The sequence below is a fragment of the Hydra vulgaris genome, chromosome 12, assembly GCF_038396675.1.
Source record: "Hydra vulgaris chromosome 12, alternate assembly HydraT2T_AEP".
NCBI classification, from domain to species: Eukaryota; Metazoa; Cnidaria; class Hydrozoa; order Anthoathecata; family Hydridae; genus Hydra; species Hydra vulgaris.
The window spans coordinates 50757756-50783769 of record NC_088931.1 but is presented as its reverse complement, the minus strand read 5'-3'; the positions used below and the strand labels follow the sequence as shown (position 1 = coordinate 50783769).

At 26.7% G+C, this 26014-nt stretch overlaps 1 protein-coding gene across 1 annotated transcript; it reads left to right on the top strand.

Moving 5' to 3' along the window:
- Positions 1-340: 340 nt before the first annotated feature.
- On the top strand, positions 341-25827 carry LOC100214820 (hsp90 co-chaperone Cdc37). Its single transcript, XM_065813603.1, has 11 exons — positions 341-432; positions 9259-9392; positions 13173-13284; positions 17004-17051; positions 17198-17248; positions 18161-18223; positions 18468-18626; positions 18950-19065; positions 21351-21471; positions 22487-22555; positions 25476-25827. The coding sequence occupies exons 1-11, from the start codon at positions 400-402 to the stop codon at positions 25641-25643; spliced, it is 1074 nt and encodes a 357-aa protein (XP_065669675.1). The 5' UTR covers positions 341-399; the 3' UTR covers positions 25644-25827.
- Positions 25828-26014: the final 187 nt, after the last annotated feature.

The following is a 26014-nucleotide window of genomic DNA, read 5'->3' as shown; positions in this document are numbered from 1 at the left end:
TATATATATATATATATTCTTAGTAATTCTATGTATATATTCAGTGTGTTCGTATATATATGTGTGTGTGTGTGTATATATATACACTCATTCTAGCGCTATTGGACACACTTTTTCTACTTTAATGAATTTTTTTACAACCTTAAACAGCAGTTTCATATATTTCAAGTGCGTCTAATAGCGCTTCCATTATTTTATATATATGTATATATATATATATATATATATATATATATATATATATATATATATATATATATATATATATATATGTATGTATATATTTATATATATATATATATATATATATATATATATATATATATATATATATATATATATATATATATATATTCATAGTAATTAAAAAGTTGTATAGCTACTTGGTTGCTTGCAACAATGGTTGATTATAAGAAATGGGATCATATTGAGGTAATACTTAGTTTAAGAATTTATTATAAAATGACTAAGTGCATTGATGCAATCATTATTTTTGGTAATTATTTAATTTATTTTAGGTTTAAAAAATTTTATTGTTCTCTAAATTGTTTATTTTAACACTTCTGCTCTAACTTTTGTTTGTTGCATTATTTTCAGCTTCTTAGCTTTTTTTTGTGATGATGATCATAAAAATCTTTGAAAAATGTGAGTGTATTATATCAGTGTATGATGCTTTTAAATAATAATTTAGATTAAGTCAAAAGTATAAATATTTTGCTGTTATCAAGTTTTTTTAAAATTGTATTTTTGTAATATAAAAGTAAATTTTAAAAATTTTAAGTAATAAGTTGTATATTGAGTTATTTTCATTCTAATATAAATCAATCGCATTGAAAAACTTGTTTGAATAAAAATAAAAGTTGGATATTATGCGGTTTGGGTAAATAATAAAAGAAGCTAATAATAATGTCAAAATAGAAATAAGAAATAAAAAGTGAGTTTTTTCACACTTTTGAATAGTTATTATTTTGAATGGTAATTTAATTTTAACATAACAAAAATAAGGAGGTTTTTAAGCCACAGTGAAGGCTATCTGGAAGAAAAAAATCTGTTATAAAACTCCCAATTTTATTGTGAAAAGGAGCTGGGAGTAGGAGGAAATAGGAGAAGCTTTAAGAATTTGATGCAGTTTTTATTATTCTATTGATATAGTTTTGCATACTATATAGCAGTTTTGCGACTGTATTTTCTGAAGAGAAAAGAGTCCATTTGAAAGCCAGAGGATGAATGTTTTGCATACAAAATAACATTTAATAATATATTTTCTTTGAACAACTTTTTATTCAGATGGTATTCTTGGAGTCCGCTTTTTTACATCTATATTTAAAAAGCTTTTTATTCAAATATGGAGAGTTAAAAAGACAAAGAACCAGAGACCAGTTTGTATCAATGCAGAACATTAATTTTTTCTGATTGAAGCTACAAGCTGAACAACACTTAAGAGAGGTTAAGTGGTAATATAATTGATGATTTTGTATCAACTTTGTGACCCTTTATTGTTCTTTTTTTTAATTTTGTAAATTATTGTTCAATTTACATGAAATTGTTGAAAAAAAGTTTTTGATTAAGTAAATGATCTTATTTCGAGAATTTTGTTAGTCTATAGTATAGAGTTTATTATTTTGGATTTATTGTGGGTTTGTCCAAATGACTAAAATACATAAATGTATACTTCACATTAGCTGTCTTGATACATAAATGTATCAAGACAGCTAATGTGAAGCAAAACATGTAAGGAATAAATCGGCTTTTTTTTGATAGATTTTGTTATTGTTTTTTATTGTTGTTTTTAAATACTTTAGTTTAATTTTACTGAAATATATTTAGCCATCAAATGCAACTTATAAATGTAGTTTTTTGATTTTTATTCAATAACTCAATAACTTGTTTCTGAAACTGTGTGTGGTGTATTTTTTATGATTAATCAATAAGCTTGAATGTTTATTTTGAAAAATAATCAGTATCAGTCCTTAATATTCATTTCCATATGTTTTTCACATATGTTTTTGTTCACCACTATTGTATGCAGGGTAGATATTACAATGTGGTAAGATCAAAGCCCTTACACTGAGATTTAAAAGTAAAGCCAATAATGTGGTTATTATGACAATTATGAAAGTTGCAAACAAAAAGCAATTTAAAATGATAATTAGATAATTAGTTATTCATTTGATGATTTTAAAATATATGCTGGTTATGCAAGATTCACTATTACTTAAACATATAAGGATTGCTGAGAATGTAGATAAGGTTGCTGAAATCTTGACTAAAAATTTTATTCTAAATCTTCAATGTCTTATTTAAATATGAAAATATAATTATGGAAATCTAACGCATACAAATGTGGAACCATTAATGTAATCCTATTTTTTTTTTTTTAATAAAATACTTGATTTTGGCTCCAAATTATTTTCAACAGGCTTTAAGGAGATATTTATTTTGGTTCAGAATACTTTTACTATTGTTATATTGTTGTTCCTTTTGCTAGTTTTTAGATTTAAAAAATGTTCGAAGAGATCATTTGATTATATATTTATTTATTTTCTGACCACGCATTTAATATTTAGTTGCAACAACTTGGCCACAGCTTTTTAGATGTTTTGAGAACGTTTCAATAATGCGCTCAACATTTAAATTTATGTATGTTTCCGTGTATGTCTAAAAAGTTATATTTCTAACAGGCTAAAAGAACTAACGTAAATATTCATAACATTAATCTTTTGTAAATAAAATGTTTTAGCAAAAGCTAAGCAACTTTTATTGATTGTTTATAAAAATTATCAATGCAACTTTTTTTGATTGTTTATAAAAAAAGATTTTTAATTTTTTTTTTAATTTTATAATGTTGAGTAAATTTTGTTCAAAATTGTATAAAGTTTAGTAAATTATATAAATATTAGTTTTTATTTTTTTTATTTTTTTAAAAAGCATGTATTTTTTTATTATAAACATAAATCTTTTAAAATAATTTGTATGATTGTTTTAAATAAAAATAAAACTTTCAACAACAATTGCGTTTTTAATAAAATTTAATAATAATCATGTATTTTTGTGTATAATATAAAATAGACCCAATTTACAACTATGACATTACCTGAATGTACAATATTATAAAATGTTTATGTCCGAGTCCAATTCAGATGTAGAAGTCAAATCGTTACTGCTGCAACTTTCTTTGCTATTATCATCTGTTGCAATGCTAGCATTAGCTGAATCAAGGCGAAAAACTCTTCACTTACTTTAGTAAATATCCACAGGGCGACTTAAAATATCTTCTCATTCATGGCGGTTAAAATTTGGGTCATTACAAGCTATTATTATACAGTCTTCCTTGTTGAGTGTTTCATCTTTAAACGTCGATCAGTTAGTATCAAGGATAAAAGACTGAAAGTGCATTCGACAGCCGAATTCGAGCCAGAAATACACATAAGTTCAACCAGAAGACTCATATTCGGGAACTCTTTTCTATGATAAAGAAAAAATTTCTGCCATAGTTGCAATGTTGTAAGTGCCATTGTTGCATACTGTTTATTTATTACTAATTTTGCATATTTCCATTCAGAAAGATCCATTATAAAATTCATTTCTGCAGTTTTTAAAGGGTAAAAGAATTCGTTCTAATAATAAAGAAATGCTAGCATCACCGTACATGCTGTCTGCTGTCCATAATTGTGGATCTAACCAATCATCGATTCAAATATAGAATTTAACAGTGAAATAAATCTATTATTTATCAACGGCACAATGATTTTAATTGTGGCTTTTCTCACTTAAATGGTTGAACTAATACATTCATAGTTAAGATTAGCCATATCTCAAAGCTCAATCTCAACAAAACTGGATTTAGTTTTTTTCAACTCGTGACTTTTAGTCTCTATTCATAGCACATACCCATTAATGACATAATTCTTCTTCATTGCACTTTTTCTATTTTATTGTCTTTTTCATAATAAGGATTCCAAATAGGTGAAGCATATTTCATATTGGGACTAACAAATAGCGTCATAAATTTTTTATCTATTTTATTTTGACCTAACATTCTGTTTGCTTTTCCTGCTATCATAATTACATGACTTCGTCATTTTAAATTGTTAGATACTAGGATACCTCAATCTTGTTCCAAAGATGTTTTTAACATAGTAAATCGACTTGGATTGCTTATAGCAGTTTCATATAATAGTTATATAGCAGTTTCATATAATAGTTTGGATTTTTTCCCTATATGCATAATTTTACATTTTTCTGTGTTGAAGTGTAACAACTATTTCTCACTTCATTTACTAATGTTAATTAAATGCCCTTATAATACACAGTTGTTATTAATATTTGAAACCATGGAATAATTTTTGCATCATCAGCATACAGTTTTTTTTAAAAAAAATTTATAAACATCTTCGCTTCCAACAAGGCTGCAAGCAACCACTAATTAAAGTTGGAAGTTACTGGAAGAGAAAAGATGAAGAATGTAGAGCAAGATACCGATTGACAGACGGTTTACAACATTTATTAAAGAAGAAAACTTTTTTTTATTATCTGACATCAAATTGTTTTATTTTTATCAAAAATATTATATTAAAAGCATAAAAAAAAAATACTGATAGTAAATAAGTTATGATAAAGAAACAAAAGATTATGCTAAGGATAAGGTTGTTTTAAAAAATAAATTATAAGGAAATGTAATCTTTTTTTAATACTGAATTTAGATTTCAACAGTAATTTTTGTTATATTAGTTTAAATAATTTTCACCACAGTTTAAAATTAAATTAAATTACAACGCTGTACTTTAAATTACGCTAATGGTGCAATTTAACTTTTAACGATGTAAATAATAAGATGTGTTAAATTACAGTTATTAGCGTTGAGCTTTTTCGCTATGCAATAAAATCTCCTAACTAGGCTTTAGGATAAAGCATTGCATATATTAATACAATTTTCATGAATAAGACAACAGCAGATTTTAAGAGGCATTTCTGAATTTGTTTGTGTTTGAGCTGTGTGCAGGTTATAACATTCCCCTTATTTAAGTAACAAGAAACATTTTTGTAACTTTTTCACCATCAATTTTTAGAAAGCCTTTCATACCTGGATTCCAATTAAAATATTTTTTCGCTGTTGTAAAACTCTAGTACATGGTTAATCACACCAGAAGATAAACGGATGCATTTTTTTTATGTTTGGTAGATCTGGTAAAGAGATCTTCATTTTTATTTCTTGCAAATAATCTGCTTTTCATGGTAATGTTGGTAGTTCAATTAAACACGGTTTACAGCACATACTTCTGACAAACTTGAATGATAGACTTGCTCCATTTGACTGAAAAACAAGGAATATCATTGATATGTTGAGCTTTTTGAAAATCTCTGTGTTGAGGCTATCGTAATTTAGCAAGCTTCTTTTTTTTTAAATTCTTGCTTTTGATTGTTGGCGAGTAATATTACTTCATTTTTTTTTTGTTTCTTTTAATTTAATTTTCTTTCTCTATAATCTTGTTTGTGCAATTTAGGCATTGTTTTTATATTTATATACTGCCTGTATTTTAATGTAAATAAAGGCCTTAAAAGGAAGCCTGGGAAGGAAGGAAAATAACTTTGTTTTGACTTGCTGAATAATAAATATTTTATATTATATTTATACAAATTGTATGCTAGAAATAACTAAAATTGAAACTTTTATCTATACTAATGATTTTTATATTAGCGAAATGCTTTTAAACAAAGTGACAAATTATTGATAATAGTTTTTGTTTAAAGTATCAATGAAAGTTGTATGTAATTTTTTTGATTTTATTATACAAATTATATAAGTATGTGTTTTTTATGAGTGTTATTGAAAAAATATTTAGATTTTATAAACAACTTTTTTAGACAGCAATAACATCTTTAAAGAAATTTGTAAAAAAAATCATTTCAATCAATAATGAAGTTGTTTATAAACAACTTTTTTAGACAGCAATAACATCTTTAAAGAAATTTGTAAAAAAAATCATTTCAATCAATAATGAAGTCAATACACTTCAAAAAAATAAAAAAAAATTTGCTGAAAAAAAGTAGCATGTATTTTTGAATGCCATTACAATTAAATAACTTAAATCTTTTCTAATGTTTATTTATTATTGAAACGCTTTTAAAATCACTACTCAAAATTTTTTATTTAAAGTATTGAATATTATATTTAGATATTTTTTTATTTATAATTATGTACTTTTTTATTAAGTGTTAATTTAAATAAAAAAAAAAGGAAAACAAATAAATGTTTATAAAATGTTTAAACAAAGCGTTAATAAAGACTTAATAAATATTTTTCTTTTTTTTTTAAATGTGTAATGGTTAACTAGTGTTTGTTTATATAGAAATTTGCTATTTTTATATTAGTAAAAAAAAACACACACACAATAAGTTAAGTTAAATTGGCATATTTATTTAACAATCATTAAAAGTTTTTACTTTATTTAAAACGATTTCACATAATATTATAAAAAATGAGTGAAGATAAAAGTTAATTATTTCAAACATAATTAAAAACTTGATTTAAATAATGTTAGTGTTTTTTTTTTTTTTTTATATTCCCTTTTGTTAAGATTACTTTTTTTTTAAATAAAGTTTTTTTAAAAGTTTTTTTAGTTAAGTCCAAATAAGATTTTTCATAGTCATAAGAAATAGATAAAGAAGTGCTTTTTTTCACTTTTTTTTTTAACTGGCTTTTTTCTGCGCATTTTTGAAATGTTTAAATTCTAAAAAGATGTTAACAACTATGGTCAAATTGACAAAACAAAGTTATTATTTTCATGATCATGGTGTGCGATCGCACACCTTCCTGTGAAGGCCTGAAATTATGTCAAGAAAATGATATTTTAAATTAGTTCACAACTATTACTGTTAACCTAGTTAATACTATTTTTAATATCTCCTACAAATGCATAACAGTGAATATACCAGAGTTTATTTGGGGATACCGTTTTTTTTTTTTTTTTTTTTTTAGTGGCAATATGGGGGTTTTCCTGAGATTCTTGAGCACCGCTCTCCTCTAATTAAAACTGGTGCAGCGACAATCAGATTTAATAATTACAAATGAAGATTAAAAATCATTGTCGCTAATATTCCATTGTCATAAAGCTAAACTATATAATGGGTTGTCCATGAATTATGTCACACAATTTTTGATATTTTTTGACCAATTCCCCCTCCCCTCCCCCCCTCGTAATGCACCTGTAACACTTTATTGACCCCCCCCCCCCCTAATGTAATGCAGCAATTTTGCAATGCAATATAATATCAGGCCTTGTTACGAGATTTCGCTGCGTAGCGAAAACGCTACACTGCGAAATCTCGTAACATGCAGCGTAGCGAAAACGCGTAACGCATTTCTAAGTAACTCAACTCAGCAAAAATATTTTGCATCGTTAGAAGTTATATTGCGTCACTAGCGTCTTTTCAAGTACCGCATTGTAATTAAAGTTATTTTATTAACGCGTTAAAAATCATACAAACAGTTAGTTTTTTTCTCACTTAAACAAAAGTTACAAATAAAATCTAAGTTCTTATTTAAGAAATCATTTTTATTATTTTTTTCAAATATGGGCTAAATTTTATTTTGAAAAAAATATTCTTTTCATGAATCGTAAAATAATGTTTATTTTTTTATGATTTTACAGTTGGTTTTTAATTATTTTATTAACTGTTAATAAATTTTTTCTTATTTAGTTTGTGAACTCTTTTTAATAATGTTTTTTAACAATAAAGAGTTTTTTTTTTGTTATTTATTAGTTACCGATAACATATTCGTGATCATAATTTATTTTCATAAATTAAACGAACGTCATTAAAACTTTACGTTATTGAATTAACAATTAACAAAATATCTTATTAATAAAATATTTACATTAAAATAAATCGTGCATTTTATTTTAATGTAAATATTTTATTAATAAGATATTTTGACAAAAAATAGTTTTTACATTTAAAAGGAATTTATATATTTAATTCCTTAAGATAAAACTTAAAACACTTTGTTTTTTTTAACTAATTTTTATCAACAATAAAAAAAATTATTAAACAAACTGTTTCTTTAACAAAAAATCTATTAGTTTACAATTGCGGTTAAATGCTTTTACTTACGACTTTATTTCTTCAGAATAAACGTCACATAAACGATATCAAAAGATAATTAAAAATATTCTAAAAGATATAAGTTTTTGCGTAACGCAAAACTGCTGAACGCGTAGGCAAATCGCCTTTTCGCAAACAAAATGCGAGCTGCGTAACGCTTCTTAACAAGGCCTGTAATATATTATAGATGCAAAAATGTTATTTTATAAGTTTAATTTTCTTATAACTTTTAACGTTAGCGTGGTCAGTGGATTCCGAGGGTTCCAGGTTCGCCTTTCGGTATCAAAATATTTTTTTTCCTACTTAGTGCACAAAGGTTGTTTTTTTGTTGCTGCACACTTTTTTGCACTAACTAAATAAAGTTCTTACCATTTAAAGTCAAAACAAAGAACATGCACTGTTCATAGACTGTTACAGCTGTAACAGTCCACTAACAGGCTGTAACTACTCTGTTAACGAAGTGTACACGTCGACTAAGTAAGATTTAGGCGTAGTTTTTTTTACAATCAACATGTAGATACATCAACTGAGGGTTTTGGCTTGGTCATATACTCTTTTAAATAAAATCTAGTTTTAAGTTTTAAATCTAAAGTCTTCTCTAGATTTAAAAAAAAAAAAAATGTTGCGTCACAAAATCGATAACCCCACCTCCTCCTGGTAACAAATTGTCACAAAATCGCCTCCCCTCCTCAACACCCCACCCCCACCCCCACCCCTAAAGCATGACATAATTTATGGACGACCCTAAACAAATATTCAGTTTAAATATTTTTGAAAAATGATCTTATATGGCATGATCTGCTTATTGTTATTTTTTAATTAACTTCAGAGCTAGTCATGAAGTGTTAGAAGCATCTGTTTTACAAGATTTCTCTGACTAGTTTAAAAAAAAAAAAATAGTAAAAAATACTTGAATGTATATAAAATGTATTAAAATAAATTGAGGTGATGTGTAGAGAGTTTTTAAATATTTTTCTTTTATATTATGCATAGCTTTAAAAAATTGCCGAGAAGTTTATTTTATAAAATTTTAATCGTTATATAAATATTTATGTTTATTTCACCAACAAAAAAAAAGTTTTTAGTATGAGTTTATAAAAAATGTTATATGTTAAAATGTTTTTTTCAAATAAGTCAAATATTTTTAATCAGGTAAGTGATGATGAAGATGAAACTCATCCTAATATTGATACCCCAAGTTTGTTCAAATGGAGACATGAGGCTCGTATACAAAAAATGGATGACCTCCAATCAAAAAAAGATCAGTTGCAAAAGAGTATTGAAGCGTAAGGCTTTTTTTTGTTAACGTTTTTCTAATTTGTGCTTTTTTAACCAATAACGATTGATTAAAAAAAAATTATAAAATGAAGCTTATAAATTAGTATAATACCTTATTACTTGATAAGTATCTTGAAAAATAATTTTACTTATTTTAAGGATCTTTTTATTATTTTAATGTAAAAGCATACTTTAGAAAATTGTTTACATTGATTATTTGTTTTGTAACAAAAAATAATTTGTATCAGACAGAATCTGAAGCACTCAATATATATGAAAATTGCATAAATAAAGTTTCAAAGCAATAGTTGCAAAAAAGTAGTTAAACACAAAATGTATGTAGATGATATCTTTTGTATCTTTGAAAATAATGACAATGCTAACAACATCCTAACTTCAAATTTACTAAAGAGGAAGAAACTGATCACAAATTAAACTTTCTTGATATAACGAATAATACTTCAATGTTTTATAAAACTTACACAGTTTTATTGTCTAATTTCTAATAAAAAAGTTGAACCAGATTCACTAATATAAATTATAAACTAGGATTTATGATCAAAACTCTGATTGACAGGGCCTTCAAAATCAACAGCAACTGGGGGAGGTTTTTATCTAGATTGTAAAAATTAAACTAACTCTTCAAAAAACATGCGTTCCCCTTTAAACTTAAATTGACAAAAACTTAAAGTATTTTCTAAACAACCTTATCTCTCCTAAAGAACATGTCATCTTCAAAACCTATTACATTATATCTCACTTTAAACTCCCTTATATTGGACAAGTTTCAAACACACTTTAATATTATTTAAATAAATATTAAAAAGTGTTCTAAAAATAACATAAAAGAAAGACTAGTACTTACTGAGCAAATAATCGTTAAAATTCAGATTAGTAAAAATTAGAAATTTACTGAAAGGCAAAGTTGTCTTCGGCTTTAACTTCTGTGCTGAATTTGAAATAGAAATTTATTTTTCAGTTAAACTCAGTAACATTAATTTCATTTAATTTCAGTTAAATTTGGAAGTTAATTTTTTTTAAATCAAAGCAAAAAATAGTTTTTAAATACTACATGTTTCATGTATATTAACCTGTCTCTGCACAGCAGCTTTGTCAAGATTTGTGTTTCCAAACTTAAGAGTTGAGAGATGGTTGTAATCACTATTTAAACAAAATAATGATAAAAGTAGCTTTCTCAACTAAAGTGGCCCCCTCAGCCTTGGGAACATGAGTTTAGTAAAAAACAAAAAAAACATTAGAAATAGATTTGTCTTACACCCAAAAGTCAATAACCGAAAAGTCTTTTTGTCAAGCACAATGTCTATTCATAACTTATTAAATCTTATTTATCGCTTTCAAAAAATCTTAAATGTAAAAAACAGGTGAGTACTTTACATAATATTCTTCACGATCTTCTTGTTTTATAAAGAGTTGTAAAGATTCCAAAACTTAAATTCTCATTATTACTGCACTTTTAGATTTTAGATTTTTTTTTGTTGAAGCAAATGGTTGCTTTTTGTAAGCATTAATTTTTTGTTTTAATAACTAAAAAATTACTTTGTTTTACTTGTGTTTTGTCATGTTTTTAAATTTCGTTAATTTCAAGCTGAAAAATACTAATTTTGGTTTATAAAAAATCTCTCTTTCAATTTAATGTGTTTTTAAAAAATCTCTCTTTCAATTTAATGTGTTTATAAAAAATCTCTCTTTCAATTTAATGTGTTTTTAAAATCCAAATTCAGCTTTCAGTTGAATTTAGGTGAAAATTCCAAATTCATCTTTCAGTTAAATTTGGGGTACACACATGGCCTAAATTGATTTTCCAGTTAAATTTGGTGTGTGCATATGGTCTAAATTCCTCTTCTAGTTTACTTCGGGCCTTGAAAAGTTGACTTCACTGGTCCTTAGTTCTTACACCTTTTAAAATTATTAGTATGCTTTTTTCAAAAGACCCCTTACCTTAAAATTTAAAAATCCTTTGTTGTTTATAAATTTGAATGTCTAAGCTGTAATGCTGGATATATTGGTGAAGCCATCATAAGCTACATAACAAGGATTTCAGAACATCTATATTCAGATAAGTCCTCCTATATTTACAAGCATCTTGCTTCATCACAAAAATGTAAAAGTTCAATAAATCTTGAATCCTCTTCCATTATTGACAGTTTACACGAAACGACTTTTTATTTGATGACTGTCGATAAAAGCACTATATATTGTATGGAAAGTTTTTGAATATTTAAATTTTTAAATATTTAAGTATTTTAAAACTAAAAGTTTTACACAGATATTTGTATTTTAGTTCATCTAATTTTATATTATAATTTTTATCATTGAATAAATTTTTATGTGCAAATTTTAAATAAATTTATAGTCATTTAAAATTGCATTAAATATGATATTTAAGGCTTTAAAATGTCATCAGCAATAAGTAAAAAAACTTTTTTTAGATAGCTATTAGATGAAAAACTTGCTTGGTTTGCCAATTTCGAGCAAGTAGAATGTTTTTACAAGAACTTTCTGTGCAATATGCTATTTTAGAGTTAATTTAGATGCGCAACAAAGACATTTAAAGGTCAGAGTGAGATTTGTTCACCGCACGAGGGCAGCAATTAAATTTAAGCAGTGAATTTAAAAATCTAGTAAATTTTGTATTTGTAAATTTAAAAAAAAATTAATTTTGAATTTATAAGTTTTGTTTTTGTAAATTAAACTTTTGGTGTGAAATAGATATTGATGGCACCGTCACCAATTTACACAAATCATTTTTATAGTTATTTACTTCAATATATTTTAGTAAAAGTTAGAGAAATAAATTATTCAAAAAAGGGCAAAAAAAAAATAAAATGCGCACTTTTTCCACATACATAGAGCTTATTAAAACCATCATCTCGTTTATTTATTTTGAAAGAAAAAAATGTAAATTTAATTCAATATATAGTAATTTCTGATAAAAATGTTGTGGTTTTTAAATATTTCTTTTATAAACTTCTTTATAATACTGCTGTGCAATATAGTTCCACTTATTTAAAGTACTGGCTTAAAAAGTGTTGAATCATTTTAATTGGTATAAAAGGTTATAAAATGGTTTGTTTTTCTTTAAAATGTACATCTTCAGCAACCTAGTGGTTTAGCGCATTGTCCTCTGTACCGACATCCTGACAGTTATATGGGTTCAAATCCACCGCCAAGCATCTTTTTTTTGATTTTTTCAATCTTGCATTCTTTAAAAATACAAAAACAAAACTGTTAAAGCAAACAAGACTTATAATTTTTAGAAAATTTTTAAAAAGTTATAGTTTTATAAGTTATACACGATCATTCCATACATGACTCGCAAACTCAACTAACTTAATGGTGCTTACACTTATAAATGTTTTTACATATTGTTATATAAGTGGATTTTTTATATTTGCTTATAATATATATTTTTGTATTATTATATTATGCTATGCAATTAAGTTGCGCTTATTTAGTGTAACCCCCTTGAAAAGTGTTGATCAATTACAATTGATATAAGATATTTATAAAATAGTTTGTTTTTTACTTAAATGTTTATCTTCAATACCTCAGTGTTTTAGTGCACTGTCACCAGTGTTGTTTCCAAAGGTTCAAATCCACCCTTTAGCACAATACATTTTTCAATATTTTAAATTTTGCTATATATATTTATAGAAAAAATATAGCAAAAAGACCCCTAATAGTTAAAATAAATTCTTTTAAAAGAAGTTTTTTTAATCAAGTTTTTACATTTTATTTAATCTTTAATTATTTTATTCTTCCTTTAGAAATAATGCAAAAAAACAGACAATGACATCCAAATTAGAAGAAGCAAAAAAAAAAAATGATACTGAACAAATAAAAGTTTTAGAAAAATCGTTAAATGATGTCTTGTTAGAGGTAAATTTATTATTTAACGTGAGTTACTTGCAAATTATTATAAATCTAAATTCCCAAAAGATACTGGGTATAAAATTTAAAAAAGTGACTAGAAACTTACGTATATTTCACTAGAGTACATTGTATTTTAAAAATTAAAAATATTAAAATGCACTTTTATAGCGCAAATATTGTAAATGTTAACATCTAAAAAAACAAAAACTTCGAATTTTATTTTTTTAGAAGATGTCAAAGATTTTTTTTTATCAATGTACAATTAATTTTTACATTTTATGTGTGTTTGAAAAAACCTTAGCATTTTCTGATTTCAAGTGGTATTTAATAGAACATATGATGATGATAGATATTTTATCAGTTAGATCTACATTTTTTTTCTACTATATAAGGCGCTGGATAAATAGGGCGAAGATAAAAAGTGTATATAAATTGACAAAATATATATAAAATGACATCAATTATCATCAACTTTGCAATTTTATAACAAATTTTTTTTAAATTTAAATTAAATTTAGGGGCTGTTTATACAAATTGGACTGGCCCGGTTAACCAAGCTGACTTAAAAAAAAAATTAACATATAAATGTTTCCATCGAAACTTTAATTTGAACTTGAATTTGACATTTTTAATTTTATTTAATTGGTTGCTTTAAAAACAATCAGGAATGTCTTTGATTAAATAAAGAAATGGCATGATTTATTTTATCCAATCAGCTGCGTTCATTAGTAGGGCTGGCTCATTTTTTTTGTTTATATAGAAAAAAAATTATTCACATTGGAGTGGGATCCCAATGAATTTAGGCAAGGTCTCAGTTATCCAGGCTAGCTTGTTTGTCATGTAAACAAGTTTTATTTTCATAGATTATAAACATAGTGAAATCTTGCTTAAGATAATGAGGGTACAGCTCTAAAACTCATAAATGGTTTTGGGTCTGGCTAATAGTCAGGTTTCCCGAACTCTGTGGTAGCTCTCGGAGAGGCTGATTCTATCAACAGCTGCAAAATATAAAAGTACTAACAGTGCCATGTTGCACATGGATGGTGTCCTTGTTTGTACTTTTTGGTGTGCATTGTCGAGGCCACATTTGGAGCTCTTTGTTACGGCTTAGTGTTTATTAATAGTAATGAAGCAATTGCTTGGACTATTAAATAGTGTACTGAGTGCTATCTGCACTTTGAGTCAAGTTCTTTAACAAATGTAAAAATGATTAAAGTACCAAAAACTATAAAACACAAAAATATCATCATCATCTCTAAATCTATCATCCAATAATATTCATGGTCTTCGAAGTAACTTTTGTTGAGTCTTATCACTTGCAAAGCTCCTAGTTGCTCCTGTGAGACTATTTTGAGTTTAGCTGTCTCATCTTGTGATCTTAGTGTTGATGGTTATCTTCCTTTAATTCATAAAGACTACAAGTCACATGATTGGCCTGGACATTTGTAAGAATTCACCTATTTGTCGGGAAACAAGGTTTGAATACACTAACTATTCTTTTATGTGCTTTCATTTAGCACCACTTCACTCTATCGCCTTTCTCTTTGTTCTATATCACTCTCCTTCATCTCAAGACTGCACTCTTTCAATGTTAACTCTGATCAAATTGACCAAGCTCTTTTTCTTTATCTTCTGCCAATATCGCTGTTATTGGTGACTTTAATGTTTATCACACTGAATGGCTTGACTCTAGTGTCAGTGGCTCAGCAGGCATTAAGGCTTACAACTTTTTTCTTTCTCAATCTCTAACTCAAATAGTTAACTTTCCAACTTACTTTCCAAACAATCCGCATCATTTAGCTATTTTACTCGACTTATGTCTTGTTTCTGATCCTAGTCAGTGCTCAGTTTCTCCACATTTACCTAAGGGTGTGTGAATCTGAGACACTGACAACTTAAAACTTATGCTTTTGATCACAGCTTGATCTCTCTAAAACTACAATCTCATTCTTCTTCATCTTCAGAATCCCTTTATCATCGTACCTCTTACAACTACAATAAACCTGACTGGGACTCTTTTCATGATTTTCTTCGTGGCGGCCCATAGGTAGAAATCTTTCCCCTTCCTGCTGACCAATGTGCTTCTTACATAACTTCTTGGATTCAGGCTGGTATAGAATCTTTTCCCTCTCGATAATTCTAAGTCAAGCCTCACTCTTCACCATGTTTTTCCTCTCATTGTGCTGCTGCAATTTCCAATCGAAACCATTACTTCCATATATATCAGCAAAATAATTCTCCAGAAAACAGACATCTATTTATTATTGCTAGAAACCATTGTAAAAAAGTTTTGTCTAATGCCAAAGCCCGCTATTCTCAGGTCATGAAATCTTGTATTTTATCTCAAATATTAGGCTTTCGTGACTTCTGGAGAGCTTTTAACAGTATCATAACAAGGGCAAATCTGTTATTCCACCTCTCTTGTATGGTTCAGATTTTGTCATCTCACCTTAAGACAAAGCTAAGTTATTTGCTAAGAACTTTTCATCAATATCATCTCTTCATTCCACTAGTTGTGTTCTACGTGATATAACGAACAAACAGGCAGATCTTCCAATGATGCCATTTTTTTCTTTTAGACAAGTTGCAAAAATGCATTGTAAACATAGTTGGACCTGCTCTTGCAACCAATCTCCAACCATTATCACATCATCATAATGTTGCTTTTCTTTGTCTTTTCTATAAATACTATAATGGGCACTGCTCCAAAAAGCTAGCGTCTCTTGTGCCATCTACTCAAATTCATTCTTGTGTTACTTGTCATTTAATTAAATTTCATCTTTTTACTGTGACTGTTCCTAAGTGCTCCAAAAATTCTTATTTGTCTAGTTTTTTCCCTCGAACATCGGTTCTTTGTAATTCGCTTTCTTCATTTTGTTTTCCTGATCTGTATAATTTGCAATCTTTTAAGTTGTCTGTCAATCGTTATCTTGCTCTATAAACTTCATATTTTCTCTTCCAGTAACTTCCAACTCTAATAGTGGTTGCTTGCAGCCATGTTGGAAGTGAAGATATTGAAGAAAAAAAAGTAAGCCAACCTGGCTAACCTAGCCCGCCTCATATAAACAGCCTCTAAATAAAATAAATTTATATTTAATAGTATTAAATAATAAATTTTATTTAAATATTATAAAATAAATATTAATTTAAAATTTTTTTAAAAAAGAAAGTATAAAAAAAAATATTTAAGGGACTGTTTATATGAGCCAAGCTATCCCGTTTAGCCAGACTGGCTCACTTAAACAAGATCTCGCCATGTTTAATAATTATCTATTAACAAAAAACTTTGTTACATGACAAATAGGCCGGCCCTGATAACTAGTAGAAACTATTTACTGATAGGTCAGTAAATAAATTACTCCATTTAGTGATTCAAAATATTTAGAAATTTTTGTAAAATGATCTTTTCGCCAAATTAATCTTGATGTTGTTTAAAATGTTGAGTTGCTTGAAATATTTACTTAGATTATATTTAAAATTTTATAATAGTTATGATAATTATTTTGATGGCAGTCAATGAATATTTTTTCTGGTCAATTATGATCTTTTGATGTATTGTTGATATTGGCTACTGTTGTTGTTCCTTTGCTTCCATAATGGCATTATCAACTCTGAATACAAATATCTTTGTGTATTAAGTCTTGCATGAAACATGACTTGATACCGAGCGTGCATATCACACTCATTAATAACATCTTATATAATAAGTATGTGTTTCATTTTAGGAAAAAAATTTATTGGATCAGAAAAATTACTTGATAAAAGAAGAGAAGGTAACTAAAACATTTAGACAACTTTTGTTTTTTTAACTTTAATAAATCAAAATAACAAACATAAATACTTAAAACATGAAACACAACATAAATAACAAACATAAATACTTAATATCACTAAGTTATCACCAATTTTTTAATTTTAGGCAATGCCATTAAATGTTGACACTTTAAGTCAACCAGGATTTTCTAAAACAGTAAGTTATTTTTTGTTGATGTTATTTATTTATTAACTTTAATTTTTTAAATATTTACATATATAAAAATATCTTTTCATGAAAAAACTCTTTTCTAGAACTTAAGTAACTTATTTTAATACTTTTAAAAATTTTTGAAATAAAAATATACATTAGCAATAACGGAATCCTAACATTTCTGATGAGAAGTAGTAAAAAACAGTAATATACAGTAATAAACACAATAATAATATATTTTATAATCAATATTTGGAATAAACAGATTTGTGTATTGAGATTTTTTTTAAGCTGTGTAACAATAATGATTAATTTTCATGGTTACATTTTGTGGTACTAAAATTTTGAATAAAAGTACATTTCTAATGATCATCATCCTAACATTGATTTCATCTTTCAGGAAAAACATTTTATTGCGTTGAACTATTTATATGACAAATATTGAGTTTCTTTTTCTTTCTTATTCACTCTTTTAGGATTATTTGTGTTTTTTACAAAAAAAAGTTAATATAGTGTGCAAATATAAACTTGTTAACATATTCAAGATTTTTAAACAATTTTTACTTGGGATTTTGGTGCAAAATTATTTTATACCTGGAAATCTAGGAATCAATGAAACACGAGATTTAATTAATGTATATTAAAATCATAAAAAAATTGGAAATATGCAAATCTAAAAAATATATATATTTAACCTATTAGTAAGCTGTAGTTGGAATCACAATAATTATGAACCAAATGGATAACAGCAATTATAAAGTTAATTACACCTGGTGTCAATAAAAAGTTATATCTATGATCAATAACAAACAAAATTAATGTTGTTCAATTGATTTTTATGAGATAAATTACACAGTTGAATCTTAAAACATCACAGTTTTCAAGGCTACTTATAAAATTGATTTTTTAATCTAGATCATAAATAAGCCTCAAGTAAAAAAAGAAGAACTGTCTGAAGAGGAGAAAATTGAGCGATCGGTATTTTTTCATTTTTAAACTGTTTTTTAAGTTTTTTTGTTGTTAATATTTATGTTTACCACTTTAACTTTTAAAAACAAAAACCTCTTAAAAGCAAAATGTACAATTTTTATTATTACTATTTAAATTAATTTAAATAATGTTTTTAGTAATATATATATTTTTTTATTATTTAAACTATTTTAATAAATGTTTTTAATATTAACAACTTAAATTTTAATATATATATATATTTTTTTAATAGAAAAAGTTTATGGAAGAAAACAAAGCAGATATAAAAAAATATGGTATGTTACATGAATATCACGATAGTGAAAATATGCTGTTGAAAAATCCACACTTGGCATGCGAAGATACTGCTAATTACTTAGTTGTTTGGTGTATAGACTTAGAAGTTGAAGAAGTAGGTGCTATTTACTTTGTTGTTTGGCATTTAGACTGTATAATTTAATGTATAATTTTTGATTTGATTTAATATAATAAATTTAATGTCATGGTAATTAAACCATGAAAACATAAAGTAATTGTGTGCCAATTTGGACATCATGTTTAACCTCCTGGTTCAATAAAAACTAAAAAATTTGTTTAAAGTTACCTATTTCATGACACCTATAAAGAAGCAATATTAAACAACATTAAAATAGTATTTTAAAAATTTTTCTGAAATCATTGGATTATTATACTCTTATCAATATTTTTCTTTATATTAATTTTTTTATTTTATAGAAACATGCTTTGATGGAAAGAGTGGCACATCAAACTATATGTATGCAATTTCTTTTGGAGTTAGCTAAGCAACTAGAAATTGATCCCAGATCAGCAATAAAAAGTTTTTTCCAAAAGTAAGTTTCAAACATTTATATACTATATCTATATTTAAAATGACAGTGGTCAATGGTTAACAACCAGATAGACTTACTTTATTGACCCTTTGAATACAATTTTAGGCTATTTAAAAAATTATCAGAATAGACAACCGAATACATAACAGAATAAAGAAATCAGAAATATATTTAAAGATTTAAAATTTGTAAAAAACCAAAAGTTTTCACAAAGTTTTGATTTAACATTTTAGGTCTGCATGTTATTAATCGTTCTGTCAACCTTGGGATTTGAAATCCTAATCTAAATTTAATAAAACCTTCCTATTATCATTCAGTTATATTTTGATGGGAATAGAAGTGAGACAAACAACATTAAAATACTCTTCAAGAATATTCAAGATAGTTGTTTTGTGAGCTAAGGAAATTTCTCTCTCAGTGAACATAGTAATGGAGAAAAACCTACACTAATGGTAACTAATGGTTACCAAATCTATTGAAGATTAGTGAAACTAATTTGATGTATATTGGAGCAGATTTTAGGTAGGGCTATAAAATAGATAGAAGTTCTATGTAATTAAAAATGGGATTATATGTATGACACATACAAATAATGCTCCTCTCATACATCTTAATTATGATCTAATGGTAAAACAACTTCTAGTAAGGGGTTCAGCATAGCTGTTAGTAAACTGTTGTATTATCAACATCAAAAATTTTGATGTATTAAAAACATAATTTCCTGTAACCTAAGAGTTTCCCAAAATAATCATTGTTAAATGACCAGTTGAGATAAAGATGTGTTTTGTGATCTTTTTATTGGCTATAAAATAATATTGTCAGTGCATTGAAATAAAATATATGTAAATCTTGAGAAGATAGAGATTGTCATGTTAATCACAGCAAATGGATGATAATTGCAAAATGACTGATGAGAATCTAAGTCTTAGTTCATGGAATAACTTGGTAAAAAGATTTAAACCACATCCTTTAATATGTTTTTGATGTTTACTATTTAATGTGATTTGATCCTAAAGTAAAGTATTCATTTATTGTAGAACTGAGGCATGTTTTAAAAATTGTTATTAAAAATGTTGGACCTCTTACCAGGTATATTTTTAAAAAAATATTAGGTCATCAAAGATCATCTTTTTTTTTCAGAGTGAGTTTGTTTTAACCTAAGAAATAATTTTAGGAGTCGACTAGAACCTTAAGAAATAATTGTAGGAGTAGACTAGACCAGTATTTTAGGCAAAGGAAATGCATTTAGTGGACTTTTTCTTTAAATATGGAGGCTGAGAGCCTTGCTAAGTTATGATTCTGAACTGATAATGTATTTGAACCAATTTAACCATGAAGCTTTACTATTAAGACTGATATTTTTCATACTGTAAATATGCACCAATGATCCTTCTTATGTATGTTTTAAGTAATAAGATATAATTGTATTGGTTTTTTCAACTATTTAAAACCTATAACAATATATTAAATGCAAGGACATATCCAGGTAGTAAAAATCCAGGTCTGAAGCTAGGTATAAGATGCGAAGAGTAAAAGATTTTTTCAACAAAATTTATTTATTTTTTGTTTTCAATTCCATTACTAATCTTGGAAACAATATATGGACCATTATTATCAATGATAAAACAATATATGGACCATTGTTATCAATGATAAAACAATATATGGACCATTTTTATCAATGATCTCTTGCAAATGCAAAAATGAATGCAGTTGGCATAGAATTCCTTAGGTTTTGAATTAAAGAAATGATTGAGGTGCTGTCAAAGTACTTTATTATTATGCATGTACCACCAAAAGCAGCATCTTATTAGGGTGTGGGTTGACTTGCAAAAATGATTTTGACAGTTGTTCTTCCTCGAGCCATCTGCATTTCTTGGTGTGGCTTAACTCACTTCTCAACTAACTCACTTCTCATCTTTGATAATTACATGTCAAGCAAGTTAAATGTGCAAAGACAAAAGGTTCTTGCAAGTTTCTACTTCATTTTGTGTGGTATTCAAACGCTGCACTTGATATTTACTCAAATCACAGAAGTTTCTAGAACTCGGGGTTTTCAGAAAAATTGCTCATTACTTTTCAGCCAACTCAATAGTTTCAAATTAACTTAACAAAACTTATTTAGAGTTTCAGTTTTCAGAAACCTTGATATGAACTAAATATGAGATATAAAATTTCAGTCTTCAAACACTTCAAAAATAATCATAAACTTGACTGTACTAAAATGTTTAACTCTTTATTCATGCAAATATTTTTTTTTCCATTATTTTTTATTATCTTTTTAGAATGCGTAAAGCTGATGAAACTTATGATAAAGGTTTTAAAGATGAACTTTCTGCTTTTATTGGGCGAGTCAAAGAAAGAGCCCAGGCACGAATTGATAAAGCTATGAAGGAGTATGAAGAGGTTTGTTATAAGAATTTATGACTTTTTAAACAATTTTGAATTTACTGTAGTGGTGCATCATTTGTAATAAATGTGTCACTTTTTCATAAGTAATGATGCAGAGTCCTTGAAATATTTCACTTTGGCTTCTAAAATCATAATTTTAGGAATCTTTATAAAATCTAAAAAAAAAATTTATTATTGTACAATTCATCATTTACAATTCATCTTGTCAATATTTTCTTTGTTTTTTTTTTTGTTTTTTGTTTTCTTTTGAAATGTCCTTTATTTCATGATTTATTTATATGTGATAGCAAGTATTTTCATGACATAAGAATATATATACAGCATTAAAACAAAATTTAATCATAAATAGCCAAATAAAGTATATACTCTTATAAAAGCTAAAAGAGTAACTTGAAAAAAATAAAATGTAAAGATATAGGAAAATAATTTTTTTTTTTTCCAATTTTTAGGTGCTCCCAGAAGTCCTTACGGTCTAATCATGGTGCACCGCGGGAGAGCATTTAACTAGAAGTTCATGCCTCCTTCCTTACCAATGTCACTCATTGGGCTAGAGTGGCGATTGAACCCGGGACTTCTGGGTTCTGAACCAGAACTCTAACCATTGCGCCACGGCTGCTCACGGCTGAACTCTAATCACTGCGCCACGGCTGCTGTTTTAAAGTATCTTACCCCACCAAAAACATTTCTTTTTAAATGAATAATAAATTTTGTTTAAATACATTTTTTAAAGGCGTTTCTAAACAATATTTAGAATATATCTTTGCAGATGGTTAGTAAGAAAAATAAAGGAAAATGCTAGTGTTTAAGTATTCCTACCAGCAGCCACCTAGCTTCTATGCAAATATGTAATAGTTGGTTTAGGTTATGGATCTACACATTTAAATTAATGCTATCAGAAACCCATTGCTGTTCTAACTTTACAGGGTTTTTTAAAGCTTAATGGAGTATTATTAATTTTCTTATACTTATAATATAACAAATCTTTATTAAAATATAATTTTTCTTTAAGGAGGAAAGAGCGAAAAGATTGGGTCCTGGTGGTCTAGATCCAGTAGAAGTTTTTGAATCACTTCCTAAGGTATGATTTTAAAAAAATTATATACATGTGTGTGTGTGTATATATATATATATATATATATATATATATATATATATATATATATATATATATATATATATATATATATGTATATGTATATATATAATTACAAATATTTGTTTTCTACCTTTATAATCTAAGCTGATTACTAACACTCGTATTCCACCATTTTGTTTATAATAGGTTTATTTTTATTATTTCTAAAGTTAAAAAAGGTAAAGTTTTTAATATTGAACCAAATCAGATAAATTAGTCTTGAGTTGAGAAAACTAACCTTGGGCTAATAGTTTTTCAGATAGATTTAAAACATATTTTTCATTTAATTTGCAAGCAAATGTTGAATTTGCGATTGAAGTGATCGCATTTCTAAACTGTTAGTAATGCTCCAGAAAAATGTGCACTAATTTTAAAATCAACTTATAAATATTTTTTATCGGTTAACTTTAAAATTATTATTTTTTATAACTTTTTCACTAACATATTCAAGTTAGTTCCCCCCATGAAAGCAAAGTACACGGTTTTGCATAAATCAAAATTTTGAAAACCAAATATTTTTCCAGATATCGCAAATCTAGATTACTTAATTCAACCCTTGTGTGCTAGCAAATTTTAGTTTAAGCTCTAAAATTATTTATCCAAAGGGGAATTTTAAAACCGAAAAAACTGATGCCTGCTCATTACAAAACCTAAAAAAGAAAAAAATGCTCATTACAAAACTCAAGAGCTCTTATGTTTTTGTAGAGTTGGTGAAAGTTTTGGCTGGGTAATGTTTGGTTGTCAATAAACTCAAGTTTTTGCTGATGACAGCATATGCTCAAGGTGTAATTGAAATCTGAGGAATTTATGTGGCTCTAGACAGGGATATGATGATGCACCTCAGTCTAATCCAAGAAAAAGACTTTCAGATTTCCATGGTTATTGTTAGTGCCAAAGCAGCACAGACCAAGTAACTCTAAAATTTGCTAAGACTCGCATAAGTTTTTTTATAAAAACTCAACAATTGCCAAGATAATTTTTTTTTCACGCCTGAATCATGAAAAGCTTAGGAACATGAGCCTTTGAAAAGAAAAAGTTTGTTCCTTTTAGCAAAGTGGTGTACATTGGCACATCTTTAGAAAATATATTTTTTCTTTTGATATGACAAAATAGTTTTGATCTGAAATATTTTTACATGTTTACCAATGATATTGCTGCCATAAAATAATAAAAAATGAAATCTAATATTGATTGATTTTGTTGTTGGAATGCAACTGTCAATGTTACCCTCTGTATAACATAGATAACATTACCCTCTTGGGTAACATAAACATTAGTATATTTTGTGCTGTAAATGTTAATTCACATTGTTAGAGGTGAAATTATCATTGTAGTTTTGACAAGCAAAACAGAGAAAACATTTTTTTTTATTCTGGCACCAACATACATTTTTGTTTTAAAAATAAACAGGATAAAACTGCTATGAAAATGTAATTAAAATATTATTATTTGAAAGATATTATTACCTTCAGTTTTGATAGTGTCTACTTGAAAATATAAAAACGTTAATTTATGATTAAAAACTTTTTTTCTTAACAATTCCTAAGAATTTTTAAACTATTACTCTCTACAATACATTATTGACTCAGTATCCGACTCGGATGAAAACTCACAGTATTGTAATTTTTACCTGGATTTCTTTTTGACAGACTTTGTGGTGTTTGTTTCGATTTCTGAAACAAGATAATTTTTTACATCTTCAGGTTCTGATGTTTTGTTCTTATCAGTGTTATGCAACATCATTAGGTGTGGATTTTAACTTTTGGAAGTGTTTTTAGATCTGTTGACATTTGATGTATTGTATATATTATTTTTTTTATCAACTCTTTTGGGTTAGCTTTGTTTGATTTCATTTTATTCAAGTGTGAAAAATTCATTAGATGTAAGACATTCCATAAACTCTTGCTTCATTCTTGACACATGGGGTAACTTAATCATTTTTGTCAATTTTAATCTCAAATTGAAATATACGTTTAAAAAAATAGTACAAAACAAATAATAATACATAAATGCTTAGTATTTAGAAGCAACTTTTATTTTTTAAAAGTTTTTCAGCAATAAAAAAACTCAAAATTAGTTTAATTTGTGTTGACCATATTGTGTTGTAATTCATACTTACTATTATGTGAATAAAAATAGTTATATTTGTTCGTTCAACATCTGGCTACAGCATCTGTTATAATAATTTTAAAAATTGTCAACAAACAGGTTCTTAGTGGGAAAGGGTCTCCTTTAGCTGGTCATTGGCATACTTTGATTGTATTGAAACAAGCAACTTCACAAATAAGGCAACAGTACAAAAGATTTGATCGTATCAGAGCTGCAAGAATAACTTGAAAAAATCCAAGTGGTACTTAGATCTAGCTAGCATTGTTCTGAATCTTTTTATCTGCTACTGCAGTTTTAGATTGTTGTAGACTGTAAATGATTAAAATAAAGTTAAAAACATTGTAAACCATGAAAGCTACATCAAAGTTTTGAAAGAACTTTAATATAAGATATAGAACCTTTCCTGTAAAAAATTTTTTGAAATAAAGTAATATTATTTTTTAATGTTATTCCCCTTTAAAGGCTGAGGGGGCTTCTACAGTCAAGAGGGCTACTTTTTTTTGTGGTTACAACCCTTTCTTAACTCTTTAACTCAGAAACATGAAGCTTGACAAGCAAAGCCACTGTGAGGAGAAATAAGTTAATGCAGTAATACAAGGGATATGGTGGGGATTGAACTTGGAACTTCTCACTTATGAAGCAAGTGCTCTACCAAAGCACCACTACCTCATGAGTGAGGTAGTGGTATTAGATGGAGCATTACATATTCTATTTTTAATTTATACCTCTTTGAATTTAAAATTACTTTTTTTAGAGTTTGCAAGAATGCTTTGAATCCAAGGATATTGCTATGCTCCAAGAAACAATGTCGTCATTACCCGAAGAAGAAGCAAGATATCATTTAAAACGATGTATAGACTCAGGGCTATGGGTTCCTGGTCCAACTAGTGAAAACGAAACAAACAATGAAACAAGTGCTTGAAGTTTAATGTTCAAACTCAGTATATTTACATGTAATAACATTAAAGAAAAAAGATCTTAAAACGTTTCCTAATATCAACATTAAAAAGTCTTAAGAAACAACTTTTTTTGTTTCTTTAAATGTAAAATGTTTGGTTTCTGTATGTAATTAAAGTTATTGCATAATATAAATATGTTTTTTTTTAGTTTTGTTTATTTTTAAATGACTTTTTTTTAGAAAAATTTTTTCTAAGCGATTTTAAATATTCTGAATTTTATAGAATATTTTCATTAAAATAACAAAAAACAATTTTCTGCAGTTTTGTTATCTATTTAATAAGAGTAAATTGTATAGTTGAAAATATTTTGTTGAACTTCAAGTAAATGGTTTTT

What these genes read in the sequence shown, in the direction of transcription:
- LOC100214820 (XM_065813603.1), top strand. Translation starts at nt 400, where the DNA reads ATGGTTGATTATAAGAAATGGGATCATATTGAG. An exon ending in TTGCAAAAGAGTATTGAAGC is followed by an intron (nt 9,393 to 13,172) that starts GTAAGGCTTTTT and finishes TTCTTCCTTTAG; the next exon opens with AAATAATGCAAAAAAACAGA. An exon ending in AGGAGAAAATTGAGCGATCG is followed by an intron (nt 18,224 to 18,467) that starts GTATTTTTTCAT and finishes TTTTTTTAATAG; the next exon opens with AAAAAGTTTATGGAAGAAAA.